We start from the raw sequence: 19,842 nt of genomic DNA, 5'->3' as shown, positions 1-19,842 counted from the left end.
CTGGTGTAAAAAAAAATTAGCCACCGAAAAGTTGAATCATCACCAATTGCTGTAACCATTTGCCCCTACAATGTCTGAATACACCCAGAAACCAATCACACCACCTCAATCGGAGTCTACTCCAATTGAGATAGACACAACTTCAGATGAAGTCAAGGAAATATATACCCTTGCAGACACAATCAGGGACGACGTATTTGCGGTCGACGCCCTTACTGAAGCCAACGACTTGACTGTTCTCCGCGCTCAACTTTCTTCAGATCAACTTGTCAATGATTCAGACGTGTTACATACTGAAGAGTTGATTGAGCAAAGTAGAATAGAAGAGGAGGAGGAGGAGGAAAGTGAAGGAAGTGTGTATGAAGTTAATGTCTGGCTGATTTTACAAAAGGGTGCGATCAATTTAGTGTTGCCATTCATTAACGGAATGATGTTGGGGTTTGGTGAGATATTGGCTCATGAAGTTGGGTTTAGATATGGTTGGCTTGGTGCTAAAGTGGAACCAGAAGGCAGGGTGAGAAAAAGAGAACAAGAACGTCAACAACAACAACAACAACAACTGCAGCTGCTGACTTCAAGGTTTTTGTGAGTGATTTCGTTGTTTTCAAAACTCAATAATTTGTATATAAGAATAAAATAATCGGGTATGTCTATGAACTTATAGAGCTATTAGCTTTTACATAGTAAATGCAATAAATCTTGAGTACTGTAAAGCATGAAAAACAGGGATGGTTTCACCTTTATTTGGGAAAAAGAATTTAAAAAGGTGCTTCTTATAACAATTTTAATGGAGTATTACCCCCCGGCGAAGTCACTAAAAGTTTATTAGTCTTCCCGGGATGGTATCCCGACCACATCGGAATTATAATGCGAAATATATATTGGACATATTTCAGGAAAAAAGGATCTTGAAATTTTTATTCTTTTTACAACCAATTGACCCAACCCAACATGTCACGTATTGAATCTGATGCCTTTGGAGAAATGGAAGTCCCCGCCGACAAGTACTGGGGGGCACAAACACAAAGATCCTTCACCAATTTCGAAATTGGTGATATTAAAATGCCAATTCCAATCATTAGAGCATTTGGAGTCTTGAAAAAAGCTGCTGCCATCGTCAATGAATCCTATGGAGATCTTGATCCTAAATTAGCCGGTGCTATTAAAGAAGCAGCTACTGAAGTGATTGACGGGAAATTCAACGACAATTTCCCCCTTGTCATTTATCAAACTGGGTCAGGTACTCAATCCAACATGAATGCCAATGAAGTCATTGCTAACCGTGCAATTGAACTTTTGGGTGGAACTATTGGACTGAAAAAACCAGTTCATCCAAATGACCATGTCAACATGTCGCAATCTTCAAATGATACTTTTCCTACCGTCATGCACATTGCTGCCGTTACCGAAATTGTCGAGAACTTGTTACCTAAATTAACCGCATTAAGAGATGAATTCGCATCCAAAAGTAAAGAATTCAATGATATTATCAAGATTGGTAGAACTCATTTACAAGATGCCACTCCCTTAACTTTAGGTCAAGAATTCTCGGGATACGTCCAACAGTTAACTTATGGTATTGCTAGAGTTGAACAAACCTTACCAAGACTTTCCCTTTTAGCTCAAGGTGGTACTGCTGTGGGTACTGGTCTTAACACCAGAGTTGGATTTGATGCTAAAGTAGCCCAAGAAGTTTCTCAAATCACCGGTTTGGATTTCCAAACTGCTCCAAACAAGTTCGAAGCTCTTGCTGCCCATGATGCCTTTGTCGAAGCCTCAGGTGCTCTCAACACCCTTGCCGTTTCCCTTTTCAAAATTGCCCAAGATATCAGATACCTTGGTTCCGGTCCAAGATGTGGATATGGTGAATTGCTGTTACCTGAAAATGAACCAGGTTCTTCAATCATGCCTGGTAAAGTTAATCCTACCCAATGTGAAGCCATGACTATGGTATGTGCTCAAGTCATGGGTAACCACACCACCATCACTTTCTCGGGTGCTTCAGGTCAATTCGAACTTAATGTGTTCAAACCGGTCATGGCCTACAATTTATTAAACTCAGTTAGATTATTGGCTGATGCTTCTAAATCATTCAGAATAAATTGTGTTGAAGGTATTATTGCAAACAAGGAAAAGATCCATAAGGTGTTGAATGAATCCTTGATGTTGGTTACAGCATTGAACCCAAAGATTGGTTACGACAATGCCCTGAAAGTCGCCAAGAATGCTCACAAGAAGGGTATTACACTTAAGGAATCTTGTTTGGAATTAGGTATGTTGACTTCAGAAGAGTTTGATGAATGGGTTAGACCTGAAAAGATGATTGGTCCAAGAGCTTAACTGTCCAATTGACACTTTTGTATTTGATTATTCCTAACTATGTATATAACCATGGTATTATTAAATTTACATTATTTCTTTTGTCATCAGTAGAAAATTTAATCTATTCGTACACCATTTCTATCTGGAAACACAACATACTCTCCTTTACCTACGGGGAACCTCCTGCATTTTCCGCAAGTACACTTCCATACTAGCACATCATTAATAGGCAGTTTTTGTTTGGAAAGATTCTCCACATACATAGTCATAGTCAATCCAGGAATAAGCATGCTTTGGCATTGTTTACATATAGTTCTCTTTAGAAGTGGTGATGATTTCAGGACAGTTTTCTTGCCTACTAAATCCATATTTCTTGCTAGCCCTCTGGCTAGAGCAGGATGGGATAACGTTAAATGATTTGAAAGTTGGTACAAGTATGATATTCGAGCATAGTTATCTCTATGTGGTACATTCTTTGCATTGTTCTTTTTCTTGTTGTCTTTCTTGGCCATGATGGTAAACTCTTACTCTTCTATTATATAGTTTCCAGATGCACAGATAATTTTGCGCCCTGATATTTTTTTTTTTTTTGAAGACGAAATTTGGAGGGCAAAAAATTGAACACTATTTACAACCAATTGACAAGTAATACATAAACACATTATACAGACCAAGTCACAATGAGTGGTTACGACAGTGCATTATCTATTTTCTCGTATGTATACCTGATCCAATTGATGTTTCTAGTTCTAGTTTACTAACACCTGTACAGCCCAGATGGACATGTTTTCCGTATGTCAACTTAATTTCAATCTTGCAGTTGAAACACTTACTAACACACATTCTAGAAGTTGAATACGCCTCAGAGGCCGTGAAACGAGGTACTTGTGCCGTTGGGGTCAAGGGTAAATCTACCGTGGTATTGGGATGCGAAAAGAGAACCACGCTTAAATTACAGGACCCCCGAATCACCCCTTCCAAGATCTGTAAAGTTGACAATCACATCCTTTTGGCATTTGCTGGGCTCAATGCTGATGCAAGAATATTAGTGGATAAGGCGAGAGTCGAAGCCCAATCATATAGATTAACCTTGGAAGACGCTGTCTCCATTGAATACTTGACCAAGTACGTGGCTGGAGTTCAACAGAAATATACCCAATCGGGTGGTGTTCGTCCCTTCGGGATTGCCACTCTTATTGCAGGGTTCGATAAGAATGATACTGTGCCTAGATTATACCAAACTGAACCTTCAGGGGTATATAATGCCTGGAAGGCCCATGCTATTGGTAGATCATCTAAAACTGTCAAGGAATTCTTGGAAAAACATTATCAAGAAGATTTGAGTGAAGAAGAAACTATTAAATTGACAGTTAAATCATTATTGGAAGTGGTGCAAACTGGAGCCAAGAATATTGAAGTTTCAGTGTTGAGACCAGGCAATGCCATTCAAAATTTAGATGTTGATGAGATTAAGAAGTATGTAGATGAAATTGAAGCTGAAAAGGAAGCTGAGGCTGAAAAGAAGAAGCCAAAGAAAGATTAAACCTTACTTTAATATACATGTTACATATTATACAATTATCTTCTCTTCTTTTTATTGTTTTTGGAACTGGTCTCTGTTTTTCTCTTTTTGGAATCAGGAGTACCAGCTGGTTTAACTACCGAGAAGAATCCATCTAATCGTCCTTGGACGCCTGCTTTTAATCCCTTCTTTAACTTTTCTGCCCCACTGCGTATTCTTTCTTCGCTGAATCCCTTTTCTTTAACCATGTATTGGATTAACCCCTCTACATCCGGTTCCTTCCATTTTAATGTAACTTCACTAGCTTCAGTGACTTCAGGTTTGAGAAACAACTGTCTTGCTTCGTCATATGGCCAGTTTTCTGGAACTTTAAACTTGGTTTTTTCAGGATTGCTGTTAATATACTCGACAATCTTATCCAAAGAACCGTGTTCCTTGATCAACTTGAATGCAGTAACTGGACCTACCCCTTTAATAGTTTCACAATAATCACACCCTAATAAAATACACAAATCAATAAACTGTTCTTTAGTCATATCCAACCCTGCAATTGCTTCAGAATATGTGATTTGATCGATGGGCATCTTTCTTGCTTCGGCAAATGTTAAATGTCTTAATAAATAAGGAGGTTCATAACATAAAGTATCCATATCTTCGGAGGCAGCCGCAAACACTTTACCACCACGAGCAAGTTCGGCACATTGAGCTTCGGCTTCACAGGGTGCGTTAACTATAGGGATCCCCATCAACTCCAATAATTTTCTGGCTTCATCATTCTGTTGACGAGACACTCTTACTAATCTCTTTTCAAACTTCATGACTTCAGCCACTGTTCCTTCATCTTTGATGGAATCCATCTGTTTCTGGGCTTCTTCTCTTCTTTGTAATCTCTTCTCTAATTCTCCACCTTTAAGCACAGGCGGCTTCCCGTCAAACACATACACAGGCTTGATATTGTTCTCAACAAGACGAATGGTACGGTAGAACAAACCAGAGAGATGTGACGTAGTTTCTCCGTCTTCATTGGTCAATTGCTGCCCATCGGACTGACGGACAGCAATAAGGAATTGATAAAGACACATCAGTGCATCGATGGCAACTTTTCTCCCAAATAGATTCTTTAATTGGAATTCCTTGTATGCTGATGGTGAATGCTCTTTGATTAGTTGATTAAGACCTTTAACTCCCATGGTGATGATGTCTATAGAACTAAGTGGGGAAGAGTTTATTCTATTTTGGAAATTAAAAAAAAAAAAAAAGTGAAACGCGTTTTTACTTACGCGGGTTTGCTATTTTTTCAACTATACCAAGAATTTATTGCAATAAGAAAGAGCATACATTTTATATACTATAAAAAAAAAGAAAAAAATGAAGTAAAATGACCAGCTTAATGCTTTTCTGGAATTGGGTTTCCCGATTGCCTGTTGGTATTGTTTTCCTTCAAGGCAATTAATTGTTTAGTTCTAAAAGTTTCATAGTGAACAACAGCAGTAGTTTCAATCAAATCTTGCAAATGAGTTCTAGTCAAGAAATCTCTTAAAAACACAAATTCACATTGACTAACGTCTTCAATGTTGATAGAACCCCATCTGGTAGTTCTTACTCTGGTTTTTTCGCCATCTATTTGAACTACTTTTTCAGAACCAGCAATAGCAAATGGAATCAATGACTTTATATCTTCATTCAATTGTCTTTCATCATCATACAATTCATCGCTATCATAAGGGTATATGTTGAATTTATACTTGGCAAACTCCTTTTGTAAAAGCTTCTTGAACTCACTTCTTTCTTCGAGAGTTAAAGCGTCGGATTTGGCAATTACAGGAACAACATTGGCAATTTCCAGCAATTTCTTCAATGCTTGAACATCCAATTGTCTCAACTTTTGACCATTTGGAGCAATAAAGTATAAAATACAATGAACACGAGTATCAGGCAAATATCTTTCTCTTTGGGCGGTTAATTCTCTTCTTAAATATTGTGAGTGTTGTTCCTTGACATACTTAACCAAAGGTTCCCAACATTTTTCGTTATTAATTTGATCGCCAAACCCAGGAGTGTCAATAACATTAATATTCAATCTAACATTATTTTCGATCAAGGTATGACTGCTGACTTCAATCTCAGTAGTCTTTTCAATAGGATCAGTTGGACTTCTTCTTCCATGAGATTCAGTCAATTTGGATGAAAACAATGTGTTAACCAACGTACTCTTACCTAATCCACTTCTGCCGACAACCATAATGTTGAATTGGAATCCACGCTTCAATAATCTACTTTCAATTTGGTTGGTGATAGAATCAAACCCAACATATTTACTGGGTTCTTTCACTTCAGGGACTTCTACAGACATGCTTGGCTATATGTATATATGTTGTTAACCGCTGGTTTGGTGGTTGTAAGTTGAATTGAATCAAAAGAAAATTTGTAAACGCGCCCAAATTAAACTTTGGTAAACAAAAAAAATTAATCGGGTGAATCTTTTGGTAAATGGACGACCTTTTATGTATGACGTTTTAACGGTAAGTATTTCAATGGGACGAAAGCGAGTAAATAGAAAGATATTAAGAGTTTTTTATAAATATGATTCAGTTTTAAGTTATTACATATCAGTTTAGCAAAGTTATACTGTGTTTTATGGAAATGTCTTGACAGAATAATTTTTAAAAATTTTTGCAGTAATATTATGTTATGTAGAAACCTCACCCCTTATAGATAATAATTTGAAGCAAAGATCAAAAGTTCAGGATATCACCATTGGATTTCCTTTCATATAACTTACAGTTGCAATCTTGATTCACATTACAAAATCAACCACTCGTTGCCATATATACTCTGTTATATAGAACTCCGACTACACCCTTTGGGGTTAACAGATATTTCTCCATTTTGCACGACCTTCACTATGGTTTTTTCTGATCGCAAAATATATTGAAAAATTTTCGTTGTACCAATAGTAAGCTAGAGATAGACCTTTACCGAGATCATGTCGTTAGCATTCAGATTCGGGGCTATTGCCATAGCTCACGAGTCACTCCTTAATATTATCCCACGTCTTCCAGCTATAAGCATCAGAATCGGGGAAACTGTCTCTGAGGCCCCAGCATCGGAAATTGATCCTCGTTTAGAAGAACTTGCTGAACATTTACACAATAATGACGGAGAACCACCATTCATGATTGATAACGGAATCTTGCGTGCTGTTCCTAAGAAGAAGATGTCATACCGTCGTCATAGAACTAAATTATATGCTCCTGGAAACAAACAAGTGCAACCATTACACAATATTGTCAGATGTTCTGCCTGTGGTAGAGTCAAGAGATCACATTTCATGTGCATGTACTGTTTTGCTGAGATCAGAACTTTCTTAAAGGGATTAAAAAGAGAAAATGGAATCATTAAAGATGCTGTAGATCCCCAAGCTGATATAGACCCAACTGATGCCAGAATCTTGTATCCTGGCAAGAATATCAGTGCCCATGAACATCAGTTGAAAAAGAAGGATTATGTTCCAAAGAGAGAAGAACCTTTGATGTTTGATAAGGAGAAATTAATGCGTGAAAAGAAAAAGTGGTATAATTAGACAAACCATTTCTTGTATATATATATATAAAATATATTTTTTAAATATAAAAACAGTATAAAATCTATGGAGCAAGTCTAACAATTTCCCATTCGGTGTCTTCCTTGCGTTCCCTTCTATAAGTGATACGATCATGCAATCTACTTAACCCACCTTGCCAGAATTCGACTTCTAATGGCTCGATTCTAATACCTCCCCAGAAATCAGGACATGGAATTTCTTCGTCTTTCAAGTCCTTAAATTCTTGTTTGTATTTGTCATTAATTTCATTCAAATCGTCTCTAGATTGAATCACGGAACTTTGAGGACTAGACCATGCCCCGATCTTGGAACCACGAGGACGAGTGTTGAAATATCGTTGGGAAGTTTCTCTCGTGACATGTTCCATAATCCCCTCGACACGGACTTGTCTTTGTACATGAGGCCAAAAGAATGTCAAACTGGCATATTTGTTGGTTTCAAAATCAGCAGCCTTCTTGGAAGTGTTCCAGTTGGAATAAACAATGAACCCATACTTGTCCAATTCTTTCAACAAGACAATTCTCGATGACACTCTTCCACTAGGTAATCTAGCAGTGGAGAAGTTCATGGCTTCCACAATAATATCGGATCCTTCAGGAAGTTGCTCTTGGGCTTCTTTAAACCACTTGTTGAACTCCATGAATGGATCAGATTCACAATCCGACTCTGCCAATTTCCCCTTGGTATATTGATAAGTGGGAGGTGCAAAAAGAATCGGTTGTTGGGTAGTGGTTTCTGGGTCCTCTGGTCTGTTTCCGTTGGACATGTTACGAACAGGTGTGGCCATGATTGATGCTTTTGTGATGTTTCCTGCTTGTCTTAAGTTCTGTTTAACAACTTGTTTGAACATTTACCAGAATATTCTCTGCGATTGTGACTAATATAAATAGAGCAAAAAAAAAATATATGTGATTTTTCACAGCGTCATTGGCGACCACACCACCCAAGAGAAAAATCCGGTCATGATTTTTAAACTTTAGGTCAAACTATGCCAAACTTGGTAGTTTTGGCGATGATTCTATGGCGCGTGATATACCCGTTTAGGTTGTACCCTTTGATAAGATAGTATATTGTTAGCAAGGTTTATAATGGGCAATTATAATTACACTATACAAATTGTTACCTCGTTTAATTACATAGACCCCGCAACAGCCTACTTCAACTGTATATTCTTCTTCATAACTCTATCTGATCTATATTCACTACGAATATCAGATTAGTATCGCCCGCTTCCGGCCTTTCCAGAGTCTTTTCATCAAATTTGACTCCTGGGAAAATATTTATCGGTCATCGTTACTTCCCCGACATTTGTCAGGAGATTTAAAATCAAATCATCAAAAAAAAAAATTAAAAATAAAAACAATAAAAAAAAAGACGGTTTAAAAATTTTTTTCACAGCCAATACAGCTATCATAACCTATAACAACCGATGACTACAGATTCAGAACCCAAACGTAGGAAAGTTTACGTGTATCCTAATAACCCGAGATCCATATCGGTGTTTAGTGTCAGTGGACGACACCCCCTAAACGTAAAACCAAGTGGGAACTCCCTTTTGAACGACGACATCGCCTTGACTAAAGTAAGAGATGCATTACTTGGGGCATTTGCTTCCTTTCCCGATGAACTAATCCAGGAAGTTCTTAGCTATGTCGATGATGTGGAATCGCTCCGAAGTTTAGCACATACTTCCAGGATATTTTATGCATTTTTGTATGATGAAGAACTATGGAAGAAATTATATGTAAAAGACATCACAATGTATACCCACCAACCATGGTTGGGATCATGGAGAAATACCGTGTTGGGGATTCACGATTCAGCAGATATTCAGCTTCAAGATAACCTCCTTTGCTCTGATGTGCTTTATAGGCCCTTCCAATGTTCTCAAATAAACTATGCTAAAGTATTTACCAAAATCCTTCATGAAGAAGAAACTTATCATCACGATTCGTTGTTAGGACAGCTTGGAAAACTCCCACAGGGAAGAATCTTACGAATAAACGAAGCTGATTTACTGATTACAGATTTCAACACGAACTACCATGACACGCCATTCATACTTACCAACAGTGATCCTCAACGATGGCCCCAATGGACATTTCCTCAATTAATTAAAGAATATCTGGATGTGAAATTCCGTCAAGAGGCAGTGGAATGGGATCTTAACAAATTTAGCCAATACTTGCAAAACAACAAAGACGAAAACCCACTCTATCTCTTCGACTGTAACTCCATCGCCATGCAGACTCTTCGAAAAGAATACACACCACCAGCAATATTCCAACAAGATCTCTTCACAGTATTCACTAAAGAAGAACAATTCACATGTCGTCCCGACCATGCCTGGTTGATCATGGGATCGGCCCGATCCGGTTCCACGTTTCATAAAGATCCAAACTACACATGTGCCTGGAATGTAGCCATTACTGGACGTAAGCTCTGGATCATGCTTCCACCACATATTACCCCACCGGGAGTATCTACTGATGACGAAGAAAGCGAAGTCACATCACCAGTTGGAATTGCCGAATGGGTCCTTTCCGGATTCTTTAACGATTCGCTCAAGATCGCGGAATGTGTTATTGGAGTTACCTTCCCCGGCGAATGTATGTATGTGCCTAGTGGATGGTGGCATAGCGTCATCAATATCGATGATTCCATTGCAATAACTCAAAACTTTGTCCCTATTTCAAAATTAGCCAATGCCTTGGATTTCTTAAAGAATAAACAGGGCCAAGTTAGCGGGTTTAGACCAAGAGAGATTAATCTGACGTTACACTATCTTTTGAAGCATGGAGCCGATGAGCCATCATTCCAGAAATATGTGGACGTGTTCGACTCGTTAAACATTGACGTTAATGAAGATTGTGGAGAAATAGCAGATCTTCCTGCCATGCCCATTTTTGAATTGTTTGGTTATTTGTTAAAACTTAATGGTATGGAATCGCAATTGGATGAAGCTTTGGTTAAATTGCAAAAGATTGAATTAAAGGCATATGAAAAGGAGAATGGGAAAAGTAAGGCTTGGGAAAGGTTGACTGAACCTGCATCAAATAGTGCATTCTCGTTTGGATTCGACGAGAGCAGTGATGAAGAGTGATTCTTTTAGCATCCAGCAGAAGAGTATATAATTAATGCGTGTACAAAATAACAAACAATTATTCATAACTACATCTTTGTTCAACATTTAAAAAAAACGATCTAATTAAACTATTTATAAGCTAATTTAGAATTTTTGAATCTTTTCGTAGAAACTCTTACCTTGGATTCTGGCAATTTCCTTTTCCAAGTCAGATGGTTGTCTGGAACCATCTGGACCAGCAAAAGTACCAGCACCGTATGGAGAACCACCGTGGACTTCATCAATCTTGGTTTGTAATGGGAAAGCGTTAGCGTAACCGAATGGAACGTAGATGATACCGTGGTGAACTAAAACGGATAAAGCGTTTAAAGCAGTGGTTTCTTGACCACCACCTTGGGTACCGGTAGAAACGAAGAGACCGGCAACCTTACCGTGAAGGGCACCCTTCATCCATAAACCACCAGTGGCATCCCAGAAAGCCTTGAATTGGGCTGGGTAGTTACCGTATCTGGTTGGAATACCGAAAAGGAAGGCGTCGTATTCTTCCAAAGTTTCGTTGGTAGCAATTGGGTAGTTTGGCTTTGGTGGAGCATGTAACAAGCCTAAAACTTCATCAGATAAAGTTTCTGGAACTTGGAAAATGGTAGCATGACCACCGGCAGCTTCGATACCCTTCTTTTCTTCTTCAGCTAAAGTGGCGATGTGGTGGTACATCGAGTAAATGATAATTGCAACCTTTGGAGCCATTGTGATTTATGTTTTTGTTTTTTTAATGTATCAATTGATGATAGTAGATAGAATTGCAAACACAGAAAAGCGAGAACTGGTTTGTTTAAATAGTTTTTCAAAAAGGGGATGACAAGCCCCGGATATGAAATAGTAACAAATTTGTAAAATAAAAAAAAAAAAAAAGAGAACCGATCGAGGACTTACCGTTAAAATTTTTAGATAGCCAAGAATAAGATTTTTCCGTCCGTTCCCAAAGGTAAACATTTGTCACAATGTGGCGCAATTACATCAATCCGCTCATAGCGGCCGTAAACGACAAACAATTTGGGGGGCTCAATTGTTAATTTCATTGGTGGTTGCAGCTTTACGTCCTCTTACTAATTTATTTGTAATCTGAATAAGCATTTTTTTTGTGGGTGTCAACAGACATTAATAATTTTTTAGTAAAGTGGAATGCAAAATAACAAACTTGAAAAAAAAAAAACACTAAAACAATGAAAACCCTTGAACGACATCGTGGCTCTGTATACGAAACGCGATAAAAACTACTGACAAATCATTGTGGTAAATTACATAAATTTTAGTACAAAACTTGATTATTCGGCTGGGAAGTCAATTATCACCGAGCAAGCTTGACTAGCCATAGTATGACAGTAAACGGCTGCAAATCACAACATTATATTTCCTCTTGATTCTTTGCCACTCTTCTATATCTACACTTTTTTGATCTTACTAGATTTGAATGACTACCAGAATGGGGAAGGACTGTCGTATTCAATTGCTTTGGAAATAAAAGATCCAACAACAATTTTGGAAAACTCACGTAATTTCACATTGTCAATTTCAGGGGGGGGAGAGTCCTCATCGCCCTCCCCTCCACGCCCCAGAAAAAAAAAACAAGAGCTGGCTGAACTTACAATTGCTTTGACAGGGACAGTCAACTGAGCTGGTAATCCAATTGCTTTGGTTGCTTATTTACTGTATCGCATGAGCTAAGTATGGCTTACTCATCACCACCAAGTTTTAGTGCAAACTAAGCATTGATTATTTTTCATGTCGGTATCCGTAGCGTGCCTTCGCCGCGCTTAAAAATAAAATTTGTAATCTTGTACTAATTGGCACTAAAAAATTTCAAAAATAGTAAATTCAAGTTTTTCCAATTGTTACATTCCGGCTTTATTAAAAATCCCTTAATAAAACCCAGTAATTCCGCCCTGTAAATTTTGAAAATAGTAAAATTGCTCTTTGAAAACACTCGTTTCTAAATAACCTACCCCTAAATATAATGAAGGTTGCTATCATTCAATACTCTACATACGGTCACATCACTCAATTGGCTCGTTCCGTCAAGGCTGGGGTCGAAGAATCCAAGTTGGCTTCTACCGTTGACATTTTCCAAATCCCAGAAACCTTGTCCGATGAAATCCTCGGAAAAATGCATGCTCCACCTAAGCCAAAGGACATCCCAGTCGCTACTTTGGAAACCTTGGAAGAGTATGACGCATTTATCTTCGGTATTCCAACCAGATTCGGTACTGCTCCAGCTCAATATTTTGAATTCTGGGGTGCCACCGGTGGTTTGTGGATGAAGGGTGCATTGGATGGTAAGCCAGCTGGTATTTTCGTTTCTACAGGTACTCCAGGTGGTGGTCAAGAAACCACTGTCAGATTATCCTTGTCACATTTAGCTCATCATGGTATGCCATACATTCCATTGGGTTATGCCAAGACATATGCTCAAGTCACCGCTGATGAAGTTCATGGTGGTTCTCCATATGGTGCTGGTACTTATGCCAATGGTGATGGTTCAAGACAACCAAGTGAAGTTGAATTAGAAATGGCCAAGATTCAAGGTACTGATTTCGCAACCTCCGCTATTAAGTTTGTAGGTAAAAAGGCAGCTACCAAGACTGCTGCTGCTGCTGGTTCTTCTGCTAGTGCAACCAAGAAAACTGTTGATGACCTGGTTGCTCCTCCAGCTGCTAGTGACCTCGCAAACAATGCCAAGGGTGAAGCCAAGGCTGCTGCTGCCAACACTCAAGCTGCTGCTTCCAAGACCCAAGCTGCTGCTTCCAAGAGAGCTGAACAATCCAAGCAAACTGTAGAATCGGAAGAAAAGGGATTCTGTAGTAAGTGCACAATCATGTAAAAGAGATTCTTTTTAGAAAAAGTTGTAAATTATTAGTTTTATTTCATATAGTTGATGCGTTAGTTAACCTAATAGAATATTGAATCACGCACATTTAATATTGATCAAACTAGTTAAAATGGCATTGTTGCACTACCATGTAGATGGCACAATAAGTGTGGGGGACAGAGACGATGGTAGGGCGAAATTCCTACGTTACCAAATTTAAATAATATTATAAATATTACCTTAACCAGCATTCTGGTTAACTATAATCAAATAGTAAAATTGTGTTAGTAGAGTTATGTGGTGAATACACATGCACTGATACATACCTCGAAAAGGAAACTTCAAATTCAGTCTACCTTGAACTGATTCACATTCCATACAATTCTTACCTCTGACATCATAGCTTTATTCCCCTTAATCATTGCAAATAACTATAAAGAAATTACAAATTGTTTGTGGCAAAAATCTAGACAGTAATAGCTGAGCTCAATTGATCCCAATTAACATACTTCTTTGGAAAGTATTGGACAGTCCTGTACGTGAATAATAATTCTAGGAAAGCCTAACCGGAATCAACAACTCAAATATCACCCCATATCCAGATAAATTTGTTTGTACACATTGCAATCAAGTCATTTTTCGCAACCAAGTAAACTTGGAAATACAGACACTTGCTTTTATATTGTCCCCACCAAACAACCAACATCTATGATTTCTCAAGTAGATCATTGCCCAGTAAGTCATACGCTCACTAACGCATAAACTATTTTATCCGGATAAAATATCCAGGATGTGGAAAGATTTTAAATCAATTTCTAGTTTCGAGAAGGATTGGACGTTAAAACAACAACACCCCTGTGCAAGAATTCGAAAATGATTTAGATACCAGCCACCCAGCCTATACTAGAACGTAATCCTGAGCAACGGCCACATGCTGTGTTTTTTTTTGCCTTCAAAAAAAAATGAAATCATTCAAAAGTAAAAAAAAATGGAAAAGGATACGGCTTGAACCTCTTAGTTGAGTGCTATCCCATATTGATACATTTACAATTGCTGGAATAGAAGAATGTGCGTTTTGGTGAGACGTTAGTCTCTTTATGTTATACATCACTCTTAATTCTTTGTAAACTTGCAGACCATATTCTCAGAATAGGACCATGAGACAGTCAACTCGACTTTGACATTGCAAGCTGTTGTATCCCTCTCTTTTGTCATTGACAGTTCCTTCTTCTTTATTAGGATGTTCTGGGGTACTCTCTTATGTTGCGGGTAGGATGTAACATTCTGCCGATCTGATTGGTAAGGAAATTAAGCAACTCTATATGTTTCTTGGAAAGATATGATTACAAGGAGATATTAAAGATCAAATATGTTGCAAGATCAATATAAGAACACGAATACATGATATCAATTCAACGGTATTAACTAATACCAGACTGAATGAATGAAGCTTGAAGAGAAAGAGTGGTATTGGAAGGTTTTTTAAACGCGTCTCGTGTTTTTTTTGTCATTGCAATTACTACAACTATACATACAAAAAAAAGGCTGTAGTTGATGGTTGCCGTATTTATATAACTTTGAACTTCAACTTACCCTTCGCTATAGCTGCTGTATTTATCTCCGATTCAGACTAGGAAGTTTCCTAGTTACATTAACTTAGAGCCAGCGATACATAATTTAAACCTCCAATAACTAATCCGATCACATTAGTTTACTTTTTTTTTTCAGAATTTTTACAACCAAACACAAATTCAATCTATACAATCATTTCCACGCAAAATGTTTGACAAACTAAAGATATTCCAACCACGAGCGGTCTCATCTAAGGAAACAGACCGTTCACTATTTTCTGATGAAAATTCCAGAGTTAAATTGAAACGAATAAAACCTTACATCCACAACTCCAATAGGCAACCAGTGGAACGACTCAATAATATTCCCCTACGTTCCAACACTGAGCCAACACCCTTGCGTGAATCAATTATACTCGACCCAAGACTCGTCCAATCAGTCTGTGATGAAGTTGTTGAGGATAGTGAAGAGGAAGTCTCTGAGTTGGTTAGCTCCCTGTGTTTACCATCAAACCACACCATTGAGACAAGTATACCTTGGAACTCCCAGAAACTACCAGACGAGCAAATTTCATCGCAATTATCATGCATCAGTAACGACAATTTCCATGCTGAGGATCTAGCGGCAATGCCTATAGATAGTGAGCTCGAATTTTATACTTCACAGCCCCAGATCGGTTTCCTGCAGGCAGTATCCGATGATGATGATGTTTTACTACTTGAAGATACCATACATGAAGAAGAAGAAAAGGGGGAGGAGTATGATGAATATGATGAGAGGTTTGAGAATAATATACAAGAGAGTGATGAGTCATCGGAAGAGTTTGACAAGCATGATATATTAGGCGCAATACAAAATTCAGAACTATTGTCACCTATGGATGATGAGATTGATTTTAACATTGAGGAAATATTGGAATGCTCTACCCAATGCGATTTACTGCTAGAAGAGGAAGAAGTAAAATCTACAGAAGTTGTAGAAGCAGTGAAGTCTGCGGAAGTTGTGGAAGTAGTGAAGTCTGCGGAAGTTGTGGAAATAATGCATGAACAGAAATCAGAAGCTGAGGTACAAATTGACATTCCACAGCAAGAGCACAATGCTAGCACTTCCACTCAAATAGATTCAGATGAACTAGAAAGTAAAACACCGCCACCAGGATCAAAGCCTGCACGAAAACGTCTTGCATCCAAACCGCTTTCGTCCCTTTGCAGTTCAAATCAACCTAGGTTTAGAGTGGGTTTGTCTAAACGGGTCAAAATAGATTCATTGCATACTTATTTGAAAAAGGGTAAATGAAAGCAATTCGCTAGAGAAATTGAAGAAATTATTTATTTGCATTAATATGTTTTAATTTTATCAATATGGGGATAATTATAGATATTCCCATTATGGTTTAATAACAATTTGTAATCGTAAACACAATCTACTCTATCAAACAAATTAAGGAGCCAACAATATCTTGACATCCTTCTTGGTATTAGCCAAATGCGAAATAGCATCGACTCCCTCTTCCAAGTTCTTCTTGTCTGAGATCAATAACAGAACTTCCTTGGGGTCAAGCACACCTCCTTCAAATGCCAGTATGATTTCTTTAAAATCTTCACGGACATAAGAAGTACTTCCCTTAAATATGCATTCATGTTTAGTCAAGGTCATGGGCCATTGTCTAACTGTTTTATCTGCAGACATTGTTAAATTAGTAGCCACTCCTCCGGGTTTAACACATGATAACATGGTATCAAAGCTATCTCTTCTTCCAGAACAATCGTAGACATAAGAATATCCTAGGTTTTCTTCGCTAAGTTTAATGAGATCATCAGTTGAATTGGTTCGATTTGTAGGATCAAATACTTTTGCACCCAACTTTTCTGCAACTTCTCGTCTTGTCTGCTCCGGTTCACTAACCACAATCTTATCGACATTCTGTCCACGTAATGCCAATACGGTGGAAAGTCCAATTGGTCCACCACCAATCACCAATGCCGAACGATCAGCTGGTTTCTCTTCGGTTATTCTTGAAGTTCTCACACCATGCCAACTAACTGCAAGTGATTCCATTAAAGTAGCTACATCAGGAGGAATTATATTCTCAGGGTATGGAACCACATGGGCATCTCCCACAACTAAATATTCGGCCATACCTCCATCACTAAACCCCAAACCGTAATATCCCTTTTTCTGACAACAGTTGTAACATCCTTCAGCACAGGCATCACATATTGATGTTTCATTCTGTTCCAAGATTTTCTTATCATGACAATGTCCATTAGCTTCTAAAACCACATATTGCCCCACTTTAAGATCCTTGACCTCGGGTCCGACTTCTACAATCTTTCCCAGTACTTCATGACCCATTACTTGTCCCTTTTTCTTCTTTTTCGAAAGAGGGTCTACTTCATCTTTGAAAAATACCGAGTCCTTATATTCTTTTACATCAGGACTACAGATCCCCACGTATTTGACCTTGATCTTAACATCATGAGGATGGACTATTTGTGGTTCTTGTCTATCCTTGACAAATCTGAGATTTCCAGGACCATGATATTCAACCGCCTTCATTTTAGTAAAGAAATTTTTTTTTAAAAAGTTTTATAATGACATTACAAGAGAGACGAATAAGTGATGAGGAAAACAGAGAAATTATTGCGTTTATATAACTATCACAGAGGCTGGTGGCCGCGTGTGTCAGTCACGAATTTCATCGTAGTAAGCGATGATATTATTTCGCAACCCCCTAAACATTTTTTTTTAATCCGCATATTTCCTCAATATTGCAGCAAATCTCTAAAACCTGTCATTAAGGATATAACGGTGCAACCTGCTCGGAGAAAGTCTCTAATCGATAGTTTTCAAAGAGAACTTTTACCTTCATAACTCTCTACTCTTTTAGAGTTTTTTCTTATGGTTGGGCAGGTCTGTAGCTTCCTGCATCTGACATCATAGACAATGCATTGTATTCATCTTAGAAAAAAATGTCGCAAAAAAATTATGTCACGAGAGAAAAACCGGATGATTCCATCCTCAGGTGATTTAGAAACTGACATCACGAAGAAGCTGCACCCTTCCGGGTCAACCTGTTTTTGAGACGGTTTTGTTGATGGTTAGTACTTAGCAACCGTTGTTTATGATTAAATGTAAATCTTGACATGAGATGCCGAGCTTCTAGATCTGATAGTATCATTAAGCATCAAGGTGGGTTTGTGCTACCAGATGCGTGGTTTTAGAAAGTGGTAACGCGGTTTTATTGGTGATATTAGTTTAACTTTATGTTGTTTAAAACAGCTAGGATGTTATAATAAGGGGTAAACCTTGATGTTTTGTTGAACACAAATATATGTATCAAGCAGATTTTGTGTTTACACAGTAATTTTCCATTCTCAAGCAGACTAAAGAAGAAGAAAAAATTTTTTCTTTTCAACTATACTTTTCTTCTTCTTCTTATGCTAAATAACCGGGACAACTTGCATTGAGCGGTCATGCTGGTCAATCGACCCTAGTGTGGACGTACTCTCTAGCCCGTGAGATCAGTTGAAATGCTATGTTCAGTTATGGTTTCTTTTCTTCTGTGAGACCAGTTGACTCTACGAGCTTTCATACATTCACATGTAATAGCCACGTTTTTGAGTTAACCTTGCAATTATTGAAGAGGTCAGGTATCTGTATACTTCCAGATACCTCCTGTATTATGCGTTCTTCCTGTAGTATACTTTTCGAGTTTCCTTCTCAATAGAATCTTGTTCATATTCAGGAGAAACGCACATGTTTCAATATACCGTTGAGAGTCCTATTGTAGCACAACCTCAACTACGAAATGTCAAGCTTAATAAAGATATCCCAAACAGTATGGTATTATACAACTCAAAAATTATATAAATACTAAGTAGAACAAATGAAAGATCGTGGCTTCATTTGCACTAGAATCAAAAATTGTAAAAACCAAACACTAACTCCAAATAAAGACAAATATAAAAAGAGATATATAAAAATGAAAACAGACTCAATAATAAATAAATAATAAACCAGATGAAATGAATATAGTGCTTTCCGCTTTTTTGTCCGTTAATAACTTTTTCCTTTCCAAATTACTTTCCCAAACAGAAAGTGTAAGGTTGTGGTTTCGACTTGTGCTTCTTCAACGAACATCTCCTTACGTAATCCTTCTTTTCGTCAAAGCTTGCAAACGATTCTTTGCAGGATGATGACGAGTTAGAAGCAACTGAGGATCTTCTGGATGATTCCTTCTTCTTTGTTCCGAATAACGACATGATTTTTTTTTGTTAATGTAATATTACCTTTCTTGCTTCAAACTTTTCTGTTGATAAAAGATAAGTGTGACTAATATATATATGTTGTTTGATTGTAATTGCGCTATTTCTTCTAAGGTCAGTGAGTGCCCTAGAAAGTCATATTGAAATTGCAAATTTAATTAATGGGGGAAAATGAATGCAAAAAATAATAAACCAAACAAAAAATAAATGTTAGTCGTAGTAGTATAAGGGAATGACTCCTTTTAAATTAAATTAATTAGCTTTAAAAGTGTTGATGAATGACTACGTCGGGAATCAAATGTATGACACTTAATATATTAATAATTGTCTTGTCTTTGTCGTGTCACTGAATGTGGTTGGGGTGTGCGTAAACAACTTTTTTGTCTAGGAGTACTTACGCAACTCAAATTTATTGAGGTGTTTCTTTTTTTTTTGTTGTAGGCTTTTGTAATTAAGGGTTGGGGTGGTTGATTCAAAGGATCACAAGCGTGATAAGCTTCCCTAGTATCAAAAAACTATTGAACCGAAACCAAATAAAACAAAAACAAAGTACTAATGAACTTATGGTTTTAAAAGTTTTCTACTAACCAAAATTTTACAGAC

General features: G+C 37.7%; 14 protein-coding genes across 14 annotated transcripts; 7 read left to right on the top strand and 7 right to left on the bottom strand. All coding sequences in view use genetic code 12, as the record gives it.

Annotated features, from left to right (window-relative positions):
- Window positions 1-70: 70 nt before the first annotated feature.
- Window positions 71-589, top strand: MIM1 (Mim1p; the record flags this gene model as incomplete). The annotated part of the gene is made up of 1 exon (XM_007373743.1): window positions 71-589. The coding sequence occupies one exon, from the start codon at window positions 71-73 to the stop codon at window positions 587-589; it is 519 nt and encodes a 172-aa protein (XP_007373805.1).
- A 339-nt stretch (window positions 590-928) lies between these two features.
- On the top strand, window positions 929-2,864 carry FUM11 (fumarase; the record flags this gene model as incomplete). The annotated part of the gene is made up of 1 exon (XM_007373741.1): window positions 929-2,864. One exon carries the CDS (start codon window positions 952-954, stop codon window positions 2,338-2,340), a length of 1,389 nt encoding a protein of 462 aa, XP_007373803.1.
- On the bottom strand, window positions 2,439-2,834 carry RPR2 (ribonuclease P protein subunit; the record flags this gene model as incomplete). Its single annotated transcript, XM_007373742.1, has 1 exon — window positions 2,439-2,834. One exon carries the CDS (start codon window positions 2,832-2,834, stop codon window positions 2,439-2,441), a length of 396 nt encoding a protein of 131 aa, XP_007373804.1.
- A 49-nt stretch (window positions 2,865-2,913) lies between the features above and the next one.
- PRE6 (proteasome core particle subunit alpha 4) lies at window positions 2,914-3,897 on the top strand (the record flags this gene model as incomplete). Its single annotated transcript, XM_007373740.1, has 3 exons — window positions 2,914-3,037; window positions 3,095-3,114; window positions 3,171-3,897. 3 exons carry the CDS (start codon window positions 3,003-3,005, stop codon window positions 3,863-3,865), a joined length of 750 nt encoding a protein of 249 aa, XP_007373802.1.
- SPAPADRAFT_148774 (multifunctional nuclease) lies at window positions 2,970-5,076 on the bottom strand (the record flags this gene model as incomplete). Its single annotated transcript, XM_007373739.1, has 2 exons — window positions 2,970-3,034; window positions 3,171-5,076. The coding sequence occupies one exon, from the start codon at window positions 5,032-5,034 to the stop codon at window positions 3,901-3,903; it is 1,134 nt and encodes a 377-aa protein (XP_007373801.1).
- A 42-nt stretch (window positions 5,077-5,118) lies between these two features.
- Window positions 5,119-6,253, bottom strand: CDC10 (septin; the record flags this gene model as incomplete). The annotated part of the gene is made up of 1 exon (XM_007373738.1): window positions 5,119-6,253. The coding sequence occupies one exon, from the start codon at window positions 6,195-6,197 to the stop codon at window positions 5,232-5,234; it is 966 nt and encodes a 321-aa protein (XP_007373800.1).
- Window positions 6,254-6,830: 577 nt separating this feature from the next.
- On the top strand, window positions 6,831-7,427 carry SPAPADRAFT_135524 (mitochondrial 54S ribosomal protein bL32m; the record flags this gene model as incomplete). Its single annotated transcript, XM_007373737.1, has 1 exon — window positions 6,831-7,427. The coding sequence occupies one exon, from the start codon at window positions 6,831-6,833 to the stop codon at window positions 7,425-7,427; it is 597 nt and encodes a 198-aa protein (XP_007373799.1).
- A 14-nt stretch (window positions 7,428-7,441) lies between these two features.
- On the bottom strand, window positions 7,442-8,345 carry PDX3 (pyridoxamine-phosphate oxidase; the record flags this gene model as incomplete). Its single annotated transcript, XM_007373736.1, has 1 exon — window positions 7,442-8,345. One exon carries the CDS (start codon window positions 8,296-8,298, stop codon window positions 7,492-7,494), a length of 807 nt encoding a protein of 268 aa, XP_007373798.1.
- A 532-nt stretch (window positions 8,346-8,877) lies between these two features.
- SPAPADRAFT_134196 (uncharacterized protein) lies at window positions 8,878-10,551 on the top strand (the record flags this gene model as incomplete). Its single annotated transcript, XM_007373735.1, has 1 exon — window positions 8,878-10,551. One exon carries the CDS (start codon window positions 8,878-8,880, stop codon window positions 10,549-10,551), a length of 1,674 nt encoding a protein of 557 aa, XP_007373797.1.
- SPAPADRAFT_59645 (uncharacterized protein) lies at window positions 9,650-11,321 on the bottom strand (the record flags this gene model as incomplete). Its single annotated transcript, XM_007373734.1, has 1 exon — window positions 9,650-11,321. The coding sequence occupies one exon, from the start codon at window positions 11,278-11,280 to the stop codon at window positions 10,678-10,680; it is 603 nt and encodes a 200-aa protein (XP_007373796.1).
- Window positions 11,322-12,510: 1,189 nt separating this feature from the next.
- On the top strand, window positions 12,511-13,514 carry YCP4 (flavodoxin-like fold family protein; the record flags this gene model as incomplete). The annotated part of the gene is made up of 1 exon (XM_007373733.1): window positions 12,511-13,514. One exon carries the CDS (start codon window positions 12,548-12,550, stop codon window positions 13,409-13,411), a length of 864 nt encoding a protein of 287 aa, XP_007373795.1.
- A 1,363-nt stretch (window positions 13,515-14,877) lies between these two features.
- SPAPADRAFT_65371 (uncharacterized protein) lies at window positions 14,878-17,579 on the top strand (the record flags this gene model as incomplete). The annotated part of the gene is made up of 1 exon (XM_007373731.1): window positions 14,878-17,579. One exon carries the CDS (start codon window positions 15,179-15,181, stop codon window positions 16,265-16,267), a length of 1,089 nt encoding a protein of 362 aa, XP_007373793.1.
- IFE2 (Ife2p) lies at window positions 15,797-17,550 on the bottom strand (the record flags this gene model as incomplete). Its single annotated transcript, XM_007373732.1, has 1 exon — window positions 15,797-17,550. One exon carries the CDS (start codon window positions 17,528-17,530, stop codon window positions 16,412-16,414), a length of 1,119 nt encoding a protein of 372 aa, XP_007373794.1.
- A 415-nt stretch (window positions 17,580-17,994) lies between the features above and the next one.
- SPAPADRAFT_59641 (uncharacterized protein) lies at window positions 17,995-19,803 on the bottom strand (the record flags this gene model as incomplete). The annotated part of the gene is made up of 1 exon (XM_007373730.1): window positions 17,995-19,803. The coding sequence occupies one exon, from the start codon at window positions 19,234-19,236 to the stop codon at window positions 19,054-19,056; it is 183 nt and encodes a 60-aa protein (XP_007373792.1).
- Window positions 19,804-19,842: the final 39 nt, after the last annotated feature.

This window comes from Spathaspora passalidarum, assembly GCF_000223485.1.
Source record: "Spathaspora passalidarum NRRL Y-27907 unplaced genomic scaffold SPAPAscaffold_2, whole genome shotgun sequence".
NCBI classification, from domain to species: domain Eukaryota; kingdom Fungi; phylum Ascomycota; class Pichiomycetes; order Serinales; family Debaryomycetaceae; genus Spathaspora; species Spathaspora passalidarum.
The sequence above is the reverse complement of the archived record's forward strand: the minus strand, read 5'-3'. Positions and strand labels throughout refer to the sequence as shown.